Source organism: Caretta caretta, chromosome 21, assembly GCF_965140235.1.
Source record: "Caretta caretta isolate rCarCar2 chromosome 21, rCarCar1.hap1, whole genome shotgun sequence".
Classification (NCBI taxonomy): domain Eukaryota; kingdom Metazoa; phylum Chordata; order Testudines; family Cheloniidae; genus Caretta; species Caretta caretta.
Genome location: NC_134226.1, coordinates 5,626,900 through 5,641,047, shown reverse-complemented (window position 1 = coordinate 5,641,047; position 14,148 = coordinate 5,626,900). Strand labels below are relative to the sequence as shown.

General features: G+C 43.3%; 1 protein-coding gene across 6 annotated transcripts; it reads right to left on the bottom strand.

Moving 5' to 3' along the window:
- Positions 1–607: 607 nt before the first annotated feature.
- Positions 608–11,013, bottom strand: C21H1orf116 (chromosome 21 C1orf116 homolog). 6 transcript variants are annotated; one of them, XM_048827076.2, is made up of 4 exons: positions 10,936–11,013; positions 6,186–6,337; positions 3,467–3,644; positions 608–2,917 (listed from the first exon to the last, which is right to left on the bottom strand). In XM_048827076.2, the coding sequence occupies exons 2-4, from the start codon at positions 6,276–6,278 to the stop codon at positions 1,563–1,565; spliced, it is 1,626 nt and encodes a 541-aa protein (XP_048683033.1). In that variant the 5' UTR covers positions 6,279–6,337; positions 10,936–11,013; the 3' UTR covers positions 608–1,562. The 6 variants fall into 6 exon arrangements, with proteins under 6 accessions (XP_048683033.1, XP_048683032.1, XP_048683030.1 ...); XM_048827075.2 differs by lacking the exon at positions 10,936–11,013 and adding an exon at positions 10,822–10,914; XM_048827073.2 differs by lacking the exon at positions 10,936–11,013 and adding an exon at positions 10,610–10,751.
- Between the last annotated feature and the right edge of the window lie 3,135 nt (positions 11,014–14,148).

The following is a 14,148-nucleotide window of genomic DNA, read 5'->3' as shown; positions in this document are numbered from 1 at the left end:
AACTGATGTAAAACTCATGTGGGACATTCCTGGAAGAATGCTATGTGTCCAATGATTAGTTAGAGTTGACTATGTTGCCCCTAGATACATGCATTATTGCAAGTTTTGCCAAGTCGGGGCAAGGCTTCATTGGATCTATTCATGAGCAATGAGCCAAAGCAATTAACCTATAAAAATGTAAAAAGTGTATTGTAGGCAATGAACTTGGAGAGGAAGCCAAGCCCATAGCAGAGAAAGATTTAGCCTGAGTGGTAGCTACTGCATCTCTGTAGTCTAATGTGCTAGAATAACTGACCATATAAAGGTCAGTTCAGAAGTTGAATCAAGTTTTGCTCTGGCCACCGTCCAACACAACCCTGCTCACTTTAGTGGGTTGCACTTAATCTCACAGCAAGACCAGTAACCGCTGCCATATTCTAGAAATGGACGTAAATACCCCATTAAACTAGAACCTAAAAAGTTCCACTACCACTCAAGTGCAGAGGTAACAGGTTCCTTATTGGCTCAACTGCTCTGGATTGAGAGGACATTTAAGAATAAAACTTGTTCTTCCTACCCTCCCAACTGTTGAAACATACTGTCTTTTTAAAAGAGGAAATCCACAATATATAGTCGTTTGGCCATTTAAAATAGTTTATTACCAAAATAAAAAACCTCTAAGATAAAAGGGGCATAACCTAAAAGCACACAAGGCGTCAGCAGTAGTTTGCTCATACAGCTGGATATAATAAACCAGAGGTCAGATAAAAGGTCATGAAAGCAAAACAACAACATCATCAACTTCTACTCATCTGTATTTTCCCCCCTCATATTGGGCAGCAGTTCTGAATCGGCTACCTACACAAGTTCGATTGCCTGAAAGGTGACTGGCAGAGCAGCATCAAGCACGCTTACTTCTCACTCCTATCTGGGCTAAAATATCCAGGTCCTGATCACACTAGCAGTTGCACATGCATCGCTCCCATTGGCTTCAGGAGGTATGTGCATGTGCCCAATGAAATGATCAGGTCCCAGAAAGCTTTGAATAAATGTTGAATAATAAAAACAAAAAATCTAACACCCACCCACCCCTGAGCCAAATCCTGCCATCCTGTCTTTCCCAGATTGGCTACCTCCACACCCTTCTCCCTCCCCCCACACCAAACCACATGCCAGGAGTTCATGGTTTCCAAACAGTGAACATTTAGGGGAGCAAATGCAATAAAACATTTAAGGGAATGTTTCCATCCATATACTTATTCCCATTACATATAAATAATTATACACACTATATACACATGTGATGTCTATTTAGCATGAAGCTTTGAATAATTTTAATGGCAGTATTAATTCAGGCCAGTCTTCCTGAGGCCCTGGAGGGGTAGAAATCAAACTGTGAAGATGCTCATTTTCATGCTGCTGGTTCAGAGTGTGCAGAATTAATCTGTGTGCCTAGAACCCTGTTCCAAGGCTTTGCTGCGTTCACCCAAATAGTTTGTCCCACTTTGCTTAAGAGGAAGGACAGAAGTTCCTGTATTCATAGCATAAAAACATAGGTGAATTTGCACAAAGTGTTGGATTGTTTATTCCTTCAGTAGGCCAAGTTTTTTCAGAGCCTCCCGGCGGTTTTCATCTTTTGCTCCTTTAGGGGTGATTTTTACACTGACACAAGTAGGCCGGGGAAACTTCAGCAACGGGTAAGATTTGCGCTTGTCACCTTTCCCCAGCTCCTTATCATCAGTTTTGGATGCTTTGAATTCAATAAAGTCTTCCCTTGTGCCAAGGGAAGCTGGGCGTGTTCGGTTATTCCTAAGAACACTGAGAGCCATCATCTTAGAGATGGATGTTTTGCCAAGCGAGCTACTGTCCATGTTCTGGTCCTCCCTGCTCAGACCTATGCCTGAATGCTCTAAGGAGTTGGATTTGATTGTCTGGCTCAAGCCAGGAGCCGCACGCTCTGCTGGATTTAAACCTGGAGCATGATCAGGTTTCTCATTCATAGGAGCATCAGTTCCATCATCACTGTTTAAGTTATCCCTACTACCAGCCCTAGGAATGAGGACAGGGTTTGGTTTGGGAGCAGTAGGAGGTCTGACAACATGGACTTTAGATTCCCTTCCTTTATCATGTAGGAGTCCCAACTTCTCCAGTGCCTCCCACCTGGCTCTTTCCTGCTTTTCCACAGAAGAGTCACTGGTGCTGGATTTGTACTTGGGTGAAGATGGAGAAGGCCCTTTTCTATTGTGATTAGGGTCGAAGAGTGGTGCTGGTCTGATTTTGCTAGGTTTAAGGATAATATTTGGTGGCAGTTTTCTTGGCTTTGGGGCTGTGGGAGGCCCTGGCTTGATGTTTGAATCCAGAGAAGCTTCTTTTGAGGGTAATTTCCCTTGGCTGCCTTGAGGATCAGTGGCTCTCTCTTGTCCCTTCTCACAATGTTTCTTCTCCTCTTTCAGAGGCAGCCTTGCATTCTCTGGAGCAGAAGGCTGTGGTGCAACTTCAGCCTCATTCCCCGTTGCTGCCTCAGGTAGTAGTTTGTCTTCACTGCCATTAGCAGATCCCTTGCTTCTGGGATCCTGGAAGGGTTCAGGGGGGTCTATAATTACAGACTCCAAGTCTGATGGCTTTATCTGAGTACTCACTCTGGGCTGGTGATTTGACGTGTCCTCAATCCCTCTTTCCTTGGGCATCTGCCACGAAGACTTCCCTGTCTCTTGAGCTGTTGGAGTTGGACCATCAGTGAGGTCAGTTGCTTTGCTGACAGAAACCTTGGTGGTGGTTGGTGCGCTTGCTGCGTTGACACTCCTTGGAAGGCTGCGGTAGCGTGAGCTTGTAACCACCCCTGGAGCAGAACTTGAGAGAAGCGATCCATGCTTATCACCCTTTTGTTCTACTTCATGTAGCTGACCAAAACTTTCAGTGAGAGACCCACTGTCCAAATCTAGACAAAAAGATAAGTGTTAAGTATGCACCTACATGCAGAGCATTGCATCAAGACCACCCACTAGTTATATACAGAGCTAGCCTTTTTAATAGGGCTGCCAATGAACAGAGCCAAGATACCCAACTTCAAAAAATTTATGAGGGGGATGTTAGCGCTAGGGAGGTGAATATATTTTCTTATTGCAAAGATATTAAGTTTGCGGTTAGTGACACACAGATTGCCTGATGAGTCCTAGTGTAAACAGCATATAGATATTTTGTCCTACACTTTTGCAGACTAGCTATTTACCTTTACCAGGACAACCGGCAGGCTCTTCTCCAAGGGTAATCTACACTAGGTGCATTGGAGACAGACAAACTTTAGTCCCTTCTCCCTACCCCAGCACAGATTTTTCTAGTCAGTTGTGCACTACCAGGTGTTTACTGTATGAGGGAAGCTGGGACAACATTCTGTCCCCTCTAAGATTTCCTGTGTCACAGGGCTTTCAGTCCGGGTCACAGAAGGCCCCGAGTTCTCTGGGGTTCAGAATGCAAGTTTTAACCTTACTTTTTGGAACAAAGTCTCTCTTTGGCCATGTTCTGGGGAGCTCAGAACGTTCAGCATAATCAGTCTCATCAGCAGAAACCCCACTGTCTGCTTCCGTATCCAGAGAATCAATAGTTTCTTCTAGGAACATCAAACATTCCTTTTCCTCGATAGATAGATAATCATAGCTGTTATCACTCTAAAAGAAAAAAACAAAACCACCAATGGGGAAATTAGGCATAATGCGGTTTACAATCGAATTTATAGTTTAAATGAAGCCAAGGACAGCTCTCTCCCACAGGATCTAACTGTTGAATACCCAGAAACTGCCGGTCTGCCAAGTGACAACAACTTAGCCACACTACCAGAAGCACTACTTAAGGGCAACCTCATTTGGGAGTATAATTAAACAGCTTCTGAGGATCTACCATTCCTGATCAAGCAATTAGAATCCTGCCCCCAGCAGCAGCCACTAACTTTCCTTTGAAGCATCAGTAATCCCATAACACATTTGTCTGGCTAGTTGTACTGTAGACAGGCCACATTTGTATGGATCAGCCATACATATTGAGTTTTGGAAATGTGGCTAAGCATCCAGAAATTCAGAGGTCTTAAGAGTATGATGGCTGCTCTCCATGCTCTGTAACCCCCCATCTTTTATAGAATATAAGGGTTGGAAGGGACCCCAGAAGGTCATCTAGTCCAACCCCCTGCTCGAAGCAGGACCAATTCCCAGTTAAATCATCCCAGCCAGGGCTTTGTCAAGCCTGACCTTAAAAACCTCTAAGGAAGGAGATTCTACCACCTCCCTAGGTAACGCATTCCAGTGTTTCACCACCCTCTTAGTGAAAAAGTTTTTCCTAATATCCAATCTAAACCTCCCCCACTGCAGCTTGAGACCATTACTCCTCGTTCTGTCATCTGCTACCATTGAGAACAGTCTAGAGCCATCCTCTTTGGAACCCCCTTTCAGGTAGTTGAAAGCAGCTATCAAATCCCCCCTCATTCTTCTCTTCTGCAGGCTAAACAATCCCAGCTCCCTCAGCCTCTCCTCATAACTCATGTGTTCCAGACCCCGAATCATTTTTGTTGCCCTTCGCTGGACTCTCTCCAATTTATCCACATCCTTCTTGTAGTGTGGGGCCCAAAACTGGACACAGTACTCCAGATGAGGCCTCACCAATGTCGAATAGAGGGGAACGATCATGTCCCTCAATCTGCTTGCTATGCCCCTACTTATACATCCCAAAATGCCATTGGCCTTCTTGGCAACAAGGGCACACTGCTGACTCATATCCAACTTCTCGTCCACTGTCACCCCTAGGTCCTTTTCCGCAGAACTAAAACAAATTTTAGAAGCACTGTAGGATCCGTCTCAATCATCACTGGACCGTAAGCAACTCTTCTGCTGTGTCACATCAACATTAGTTTCAGGGCCAATGGAAGATGTTATTCAACTCTGCAATGCAGCTTTAGATGCCTATAAAACTGAAGGCATGGAAGGGAAAACATGTATTAACCATGACACACAAGCCTCCACCTCGAGGGGGGGGGGGGGAGAATACTCCCTTATTTTAGAAAAAAGCATCAAGCTGGATCTGGTATCATAAAGCAACTAGTCTGTCCATCCCTCTTAGTTATACACAGGTCTATTTCTGGTGTGCAATAGCACGGAGGGTCTGTTCTGTACAGAACTGTAGTGAGTTCATTGCAATATGCTCCAAGTCAGAGAGGAGTAATTAGTCTCCCTAATCCTGAAATGTGTTTGATGCAAACTAGCACTAATGGATGGGTGCAAATGCAGGATTTTCACCATTTAATGGGCCAAATCAATCACTGGTTTCATTACTGACTTAGTTGGAATTAAATCTAAGTGGAGTGTGGTTTAATACACATCTCCTTTAGCTTAACTTGGAGTCAACTTTGTTATAGTTAGTCACACTTTGGTCCCGCTCAGGAGATCTAGCCAACTAGACTCCTCCTACGTACTGAGTGGAGTGCATGGGCCCGGCCCCCTGACACAACCCAGGCTGGATTCAGGGCTCTAGCAATTCAGAAGAGGCAAAATGATAGTCCCCACTGGCCAAGCCATTCTGAGCTACACAAAGTTGAGCACGTCAGCAAACACAGACCAAGCCAACCTGCACATCAGTTGGGAGCAGGTGATCAGCTTGTTTTGTAAACTTATGTTTGCCACTGCATGGGTCTCTCACGACACTCTTCTATTGTACTACCAGCTGGGAGCTCCATAATGTATAACTCTTAAGCAATGCCATCGCAGTTCAACTGCCCAGGGTGCTTGACTGAGAGCAGCAGTGTTACGATTGCTTTGGAGCCAGAGAAGGAGTTTGGCATCACAATTCGGCTGTACTGATTCATGCCTGTGGTGATGAGTCTTTTTTATAGGACTGGGCTTCACTCTCTTTGCTTAGGCTTAGTGATAGCCTGTGTTTGTGCTGCACCATGGTTTGATTGCTGGAATATACCAGAGAAAGAGAATCAATGAAAAAACTGCAAACTCTTTGGGACAGGAACCATCCTTTTGTTCCATGTTTATACAGTAACTAATACAATGGGGTCTTGATCCATGACAGGGGCTTCTTTATGCTACCCCAGTACAAATATGTATTTAAAAAATTAGAACAGCACTTTCTGCCTATCTAGAATCCCTCCTTCAGAATTTACAGGGCCACCAGCTGCTAGCCCTGGAAAATAAAGGTTACTTAAAATGTTTACTTACAAATTCAGAGTGGCTTGAGATAGTGCTGACCATGCTGTCACAACTGCCAGAACCTTGACCAGCTGTCCCTAGCCACAAATCCTCTTTCGGCATATCACAAATCACCACGGCAAGAACTTCCAGGAGCAGGTGTAGAGTAGTTCCAACTCAAGCTGCAGAAAGAGCATGATTTGCTCAGTATTGCATTAGTTATGCTTGGAACTCACTCGCACCAAATCAGACACATCAGTTATATTTGCATTCAACTCTAGGGAAGCAATGAGGACTTGAGATTTGTTTGATGTGGCCATCCTTCTGTTCTGAAGAACTGTTCACAAGTTAGTGACTTTTTTTTAAAATAGTTATCTGGAAGACTCCAAGGCTCAATAGACCTGTAACAGGGTAAATGCCGTTGATTCAAATTGAGCCCATTTTGGTAGCGATCACAAGCTCTTGCTATCCACTGACAGTCTAGGGGGTCTCTGCAGCATGGGTAAGATAGTGATTAATTGGCAAGGGAAAAGAAAGCCAAAGAGCAAAAGCAATGCAATGGTTAGTTCTCAGCTCAGCTAGGCTCAGTTCACATGCTAGGATGCGATGAAGCAATTTCTGAAATTATGCTGACCACTTTGTCCTCGTCTCCACTTGCTGTTTTAAACAATTTTTAGTGCTGGTTCAACTGCATCCATTGGCAGAAGAGGGTAAAATTCATAGCATAGACAAGACTGAAAAAACATAGCCAAGGTATTTTGGAGAGTTTAACAGGTGGGGCTAAATCTTACCAGCCTGCTAACTAAACTGGTTAGCATATTTCTTTACCATAAGCTTCCTCTTTGCAAGGTGCTCGTTTTTTTCCACCCCACACCTAAATGATGCAAGTTTGTCAGCTGCCACAGGGAGAGGTGCTTGTTTACCTAAGTCATGAGTTTAGGTGGGTGTGTTCATGGCATAGCCTGTGTGAAGAAGAGCACCTCAGAGGTTCCTTGTTCTCACTGGAGAAAGACATATCAGTAATGCTAAGAGGAAAGGGTCTTGCTTTAGACAGCCCTAGGTTTGCTAAGGGTCTCTGTGAAACTGGATTCAGAGGCCCAGATGCACTCTAGTAACTCATTTAATGGGACTGTGGGTGTACTGAGAGCTTTGATTTAAAAAAAAAAAATTATGGAAGTTGAAATTCAGAGACACATGCAGATGTATTTTTCCTTGGATCAGTGAAATTCCAGTTACATACAAAACATTGAACTCTTCTTTCATCCTAGGATTTAAAGCACTATGCAAAGCAGGAGTGAATTATCCCCATTTTCCACATAGACAATCGGAAGCTAAACAACTTGCCAAAGTCCCACAGCAGGGCAGTAGCAGAGCTGAGAATGGAACACTGGCTTCTCTCCCTACTCTAGCCACTAGACCATGCTGCCTTGTGACCACACTCTCACAAGCTCAATAATTAAATCTGTGACCAGCCCTACATCATAAAATTGCCAACTCCACCCTCTACACATTCTAAAAGTCATCCAGCAGCTGATCAATATCGTTCCCTCCCATCATGGGCAACTGGTATTTAGACTAAGATCAGATCTCTAACCCACATTTGTTAGGACCATTACAGTCAATGTGGTGCAAATATTACCTATTTTGTGAATTATTGTATGACAAGCCCTCTAAGTCCAACGTGTCAAAATGACCACTGCAGAGAGAATGTCACGAGTAAAAGAAATAGCTAGGAAATTGTAACTGATGAATGCACAGCCCATATGCAATGGCTGCTTTTCTAGAGGTCACTTCTTCCCCCGATATACCAGCAGGTATTTGAATGTTTCTAGGCTAATATGTCTAAGATAGAGGCTAAACTCAAGTGTATTGTTATCTGTAATTAGCTCCCAAGAGACTTCCAGCTCCTTATACCTGATGGCAAGCTCAGACGAGAGGGTTGTTTTAAACAAGTTTGTATGTACAGTATCCAGTGACAACGCTTTATGGAGGCAGAGAAAGCGCCAAGTATTTCAGCAAATGTGAAGATATGAAATGGAGGTCAAATGTTGACCAAGAATGAGATGGCCTTTTATAGGCTTAACACTAGAATGCGCTGCTAAAGATTTAGGGTGTGTGATTAACTCAGGTTAACAAAGGCTAAAAGTTAGCTTAAAAAAGTGTAGTTATTTATAGCCATAAAATCTGAGACATGAAATATTAACATTGTGAAACACAGCTCAATGATACTGCATATTTTAAAAAAGTGATACATATTTTCCAGATGCATGCTGCCTATTCATCAAAGAGAGGAGAAGGGCTGGGCCACAAATACTGAATCCACTAAAAATACAACCAGCATTACCCATCAGAAGGGAAGGCAAAGCAATTCTTTGTAGCATAACCTGGTGGGGCTTTCAGCAGTGTGGCAGCTGGCTTTTTTTTATTATTATTAAATAAACAGCATCAGGAAGCCACATCTAGTAATACAGGATTAGTCAGACTGAGAATTTTTTTAAATCTTTCCTGAATAAAGATAGAAAATAAATTCCAATACACACCACAGGAGATACAATCCCTCAATGCATACAGCAGTCTTAATTTAAATGTTCGATTAAGTATTACTTTAAATAAACCACCACCGTTTGGTCTAGGAAAGCAGGTGGGGGGGGGGGGGTTGTTTAAACAATACAGCCAGCTGTCCAACAGTTTGGCAATATGAGGACCAGGTTGAGCGTAAGGGCTCTTGGGACATCATGGGATCTATGACTTAGTAATGCTAACAATGCAAGAAGCCACATGCTAACATTAGTTTGAATGAGACCCACAAGTTTCCTTCAGTGGTACTTGTAAGCTCTTCATTAGTTCCCCACCCATAAATATTTAGGATTGAATTGGTTTTTGTGGGAAGTCAGTCTTACACTGACTTGCGTGATGGGTGAAACCTGAAGTGGCTAGTTCAAGCCAGCATCCTGTTTACAAGCGTTAGTCATCCACACAACAGAAACAATGCCCTGTGACCAGTTACACATCACAAACAAAATACAGGCTCTCCAAATTTGAGCACAAGAGCTTTAGGCTCAAAATGAAGAGGTACAAGTCACACTGTTTGTGAAGAAACCTAAATTCATCTAATTATTAGGAACAAAAAGTTCACCTGGATCTGTATCACAGCCACAAGTGTGGCATTTACAAAAATATACAACTAACCACCATACAGAGTTGCATGATTACTACACAAGGTCTCATTTGTTCTTTAGGGCAAAGCTGGGGAAGAAAAGCATTCTAGACTACCAAAATATACACACATGCTTATGGGGCAGATCAAAGGTACCAAAAACGGAAAGATAATAATTTGAGTTTACCTTCTTGTTTCCGCCCCCCCATGATCTTCCATCATGAACTTCAACCCACTATAGCTGGTCAAAAAGTGACAAGAAAAATTGAGTGAGGTTTTTCCCCTTTTGCAAGGTTCAAAATAGTTATCAAAAACTTTCCCATCTACCAAAAAAAAAAAAAAAAGTGCCAGCAAACTACATTTCAGTAACCATTTTGATTTTTAAAAACTACAAGGAACAAAATTTCAACAATGCCCAGCTTTTCTACTTTTTTTTTGTTTGAGGAAAAAGCCATTTTTCCAACAAGAATCAAGTTTAACAAAAAAAAAAAAACCAAGCCACACCCAAAAAACAAATAAATGCTGGTAGCTGGATTGCTACAACTGCCCTTCAAAGCTTTGACCCTCAATCAGCAATGGGCTAGGCAACACTTAATTCTGTATGTCAAGGCAGCTTTTAATGCAACTACTAACACAAGTATTAGTGACACAGCTATTTGAGCAACACATTCATGTAGCTTTTTTTGGCTAGGGCAGAGCAAGTCCACAAAACATGCACTTTGCACACAGGTGCAAAGGACACGAGCCTGGTCAACAGACCACTTCCACAGGTACAAAAAAGTGTAACTAAAATTCTTGGTAACTAAAGTTGCAACTCCTTTAGTTCTACAACAGGATCAGAGGTATCAAGGCTCAAGCTGAAAGGAGATGAGAGCTACTGTCTTACCAATTCCCCTTGGTTACATAAATAGATCTAATTGATAAAAGCTTTTCTTGTTAGCTTCTAACTAGCATGGGAAACTGTATTAAGAACACCAAGTGCTTCTAAATTAGAAGAAATTAAAGACTTCCCACACACACACCACCACTGATCATAAAACCATTTTAATTTTTAGGGTCTAGAAGCAAAAAATCCAGAGTAAAATCCTGACTTCATTCAAGTCAATGGGATTTACATTTCACCCTTGTGAGTTTTATCTCCCATTCTCTCCAGCCTTCTCCCTAGAGACTATGCAAAATAAACTATTACTTGTCACTCATTAGAAGCTTTTAACTTCTGTCACCAAGCTGGTTGCAGAGGAACCTTTTCAAGCACTAATAAGGAAGCAGTGAGAAATCTAGAAAGCTTTATAGATACCAGAAATTGTACCCCCAAGGGATTTCACCTGGCCGGCAGCCCCTGCAGAGCAGGCAGATTGCAGCAGTAGATATTGAAATGGCAGGGAGGAAATCTGAGTTAGACTCCAAAGCTCTTTCCCAAACTCTTTTTCCACCCAGCTCCTCCCCAACTGTCCTAGAATCTCTCCACTTTATATTAAACAAATACAGCTCAGTCAGATATTAACTCACCTTAACTAGAAGAGAGAGAGAAGGATCAAAAGTCTCTGTTTCTCTAAGCAAGGAACTAAAACCCCAAACAGACCCCTCCTGTTCTGTTCAGCTTATGACCTATCACTGACTTACCTGGACAGGTATGCCTCACCCACCCTACTGTTGACTGCCACCCAATCACAAACTCTCCTCCCAACTTCTCACTCCAGCTGTTCTCAAAAATAAGGAGGGAGGGAGGGGCTTGACATTGGGGTGGGACGAAAGATTTCTTTGCTAATCAAAACTCTGTGCTTCTTGCTGTGACAGCCAATGAGATCAGAGGGTGGAGTACACGTTGTGGCAGCTGGAGAGGGGCTAAGTGTGCAGCAAAAAGGGCTCTTATAGTCAGCTGAGGGAAGGGGGGAGGAAAGAGATCAGTGAACAACTGTAAGTTAAACTAATTTCTCAACTGTCATGAGAAGCTTCTTCGCTGCTCCTAAATTGGGCCATTTTCTCTCCCTTTTCCTTTGTCAATAGCTTAGTGCAACTGAGGTGTGCTGACTGGCTAATTCAGGATGCTTTAGTCCTCTGTCCACAGAACAGGTACAGGTGGGGCAAGCTCCCCATCTCCCTATGCTAACAAAATGCCTCTTGCTTGGACCTAAGGAGGTCAGTTGCAGGCTGACTCAATCCTTTCAGAATGCTGATACTTTGCATGCCTAGAGCAACTTTCATCTGAGGGAAAGCGCTTTATGATCCTTCTCTAATTATGCCTGTGAGAAAGGTACTACCATGACTCTTTTATAGCTGGAGAAACTGAGGCTAAGTGACTCCATGGTAGAGCTAGGAAAAGAACTCTGAAGTCCTGATTCCTTGTCTTTTGCCCCACAGCCCCGGTCAATAGACCCATTGCCTTCCAACTTTGCTGAGACTGACCAGGTATGCCAGTTGCTATGGTGTTTCTTATTGTAAGATCACCTGTCCTCCCTCAACTAGACTGAGACAACCAAGCCACTTCTTACAGGTCACCGAGCAGCCCTTTCATTTCTGCTGCCCCCATCCCTCTAACTTCCTACCTCTGTCTCAAACATTTTAAATAGGTCTCACAGGAGACACCTTAACCTGGCATCGTGTTTTTCTGCATAGTTAGTGACGTTTGGAGGAGTCAAACTCGTAGCCTTGACCAAAATGCATGTGTACATAGTAATTAGCTCTCTTGTGAGGTGTTTAGTGGTGTGTGGCAGTGAATATATTAGTTCTCAGCAAGTTTATTCTCTTATGTGGTTAAGTAGCTTAGCTTTTACATTCAGTGCAGAAGAGCTTTAATAGGACGATTTTTTTTTCTCAGCTATAAAAGTGTGGATTGCTAGTGAAACAAGCTTGTCTCTATGTATCACTAAAGGCTTCCCAGACTGGACCACCCCTAGAGATATCCTAATAATCTGCACCTCCATTAACCGTCTTTGTAGCAAACCTAGCATCCACAGCAATGAGTTAATGCAATATGTGTTCCTGCTTCCTGACTGTTTTGTGAACCTCGACAGTACTCAAGCAGGGGAAACTTTCCCTCAGCCATATAAGCAACTGATTGCTCTTAGACAAGAGCACCTTCCTCTCAAACTGCTGTAACAGCTGCTGCTGGAGTCAAACAACTCAAGCTGGTAATGCCACTGAAATCAGTGACTTTAATTTGACCTTGTGTATTGACCCTGCCGTGTGCCTTCAACTCCCAGTGACTGCAGCAGGAACAGGATTAGAGCCCGAGGGTCTGATTCTGCCAACTCTTGCTCATGTGAGTAGCCCTGACCTCAGTGGTGTCATTGCTGTGAGTAACAGCTACTCACGTGCATAAGGGCTTGCAGACTCAGTGCAAACCATTCATTGACAAAACTCCCCTGAGTGTAACTTGCAACAGTTACATCAAAGGGGACCTTGGCCCAGTGGGAATTCCTGGGTTAGCCTTGGCACAGTGCATACTGAGAGTCGCTGTGTTGTGTTTTGCAGGAGAGGAAGCAGAGTAAGTGTGTGAGCGCACACACCTCCCATCATGATTCTGCCGTTTTCATTAGCACTTTCTACATATTGCAAAAGGCAAAAAAACCCTATTTACAAATGCCATTAAAGCACTCTTGCAGCAATCACAGATGGTGATGAGCACAGAAATATTTTCCTAACCATTAACTGAATTCAGTGAAACATTAATGAAGCAGCCTTGGAAGGGAGGAAACTAGATTTTTAACATGCTGGAGACCAGGAAAGTGCACAATAAACTGTATGCTGGAATTACCCATTTTATAAGGGGTGGAAATCCTGCTTGCACCTGTGAATAGATCCCAGAACACTTCTTGGAAAGATAACAAAGCTAGTTATGAGTGTTCCACCACTAAAGACACTGCAAGAATTCTGTAAGTGAGGAGGGGGAGCAGTTTCTATATGGCTGGCTGATTTAACATAATTAACCTAGCTCCTCCATTAGCATAAGTTTTTTAAATTTAAGCTCATTAGATCTATTCCTTTTTTACACAATGGCTTGTGTTTGGTTTGCTCCCATGGAGCTGAATTACCAACCCTCCTCACCGTGTGGAGCTGGTCAGCAGGAATTCAGTGCATGGAACATTTTCCAGTTCAGACCCTCTTCTTCTCAAAACTAAGGGTTCACCTCTGTCTCATTGCAGCCTCTTCAGTGGGAGGTTTGAATGTTGAGCCATGGGTCCTGTGCAAAGCTCAATCCTCCTGGCTCCCTCCGCCCATGATACTTTCTCTACATCCCAGGGTTTCACTCCCTCTCCTGCCCAAACACCTTCCACTTCTCATTCAAAGCCACTTGTCATCTGAAGTGACAAGGCATCTCCTTTGGTAGCATCTCCCCCCCTCCCCCCCATGAACAAACATGTCACCTCTGCAGTCTGTCTCCATTAGGCAAAGAGAGAGTCCAGACATTATTTTCAGACTGAGGTATCCCTTGAATCATTCAGCTGGCTCTATGCTGTGCAGTAGGAGCTGTTAAAAGAATAAGAAATGATTTGTCCCTTTCTGCTTCCCTGATTTTAGCATCTGCGGCTACTATTAAAGTTACACCCCTTCTGGTGGGCGAGCAGTGTGGGGCTCATTTCTAATGCTCCACTCACCAAGACAGCTCATATCTGCTCAAGGAGGTTTGCCACATCCAGCCACCAAAAAAATCCAAGCATAACCCCAGCAGCAAACTCCCATCACTCAAATCCACTGGCTGACAGGCTCACTCAGGGATATGAGCTTCAGTTATCAAATAAAGGAGCTGCTCTTATGCCAACATGTATTCCCTTAGCACTACCCTGAATAGTGAGGTGGAAAGGTTATTTAGCCATACAGAGCCATGTAGAAAAA

Excerpts from the sequence above, each read along its gene's own strand:
- C21H1orf116 (XM_048827076.2), bottom strand. The coding sequence starts at position 6,278 with ATGCCGAAAGAGGATTTGTGGCTAGGGACAGCTGGTCAAGGTTCTGGC. Across the intron at positions 3,645-6,185 it reads TCTCAAGCCACTCTGAATTT|AGTGATAACAGCTATGATTA; the intron begins GTAAGTAAACAT and ends TTTTTCTTTTAG. Across the intron at positions 2,918-3,466 it reads GAGAGACTTTGTTCCAAAAA|ATTTGGACAGTGGGTCTCTC; the intron begins GTAAGGTTAAAA and ends CTTTTTGTCTAG.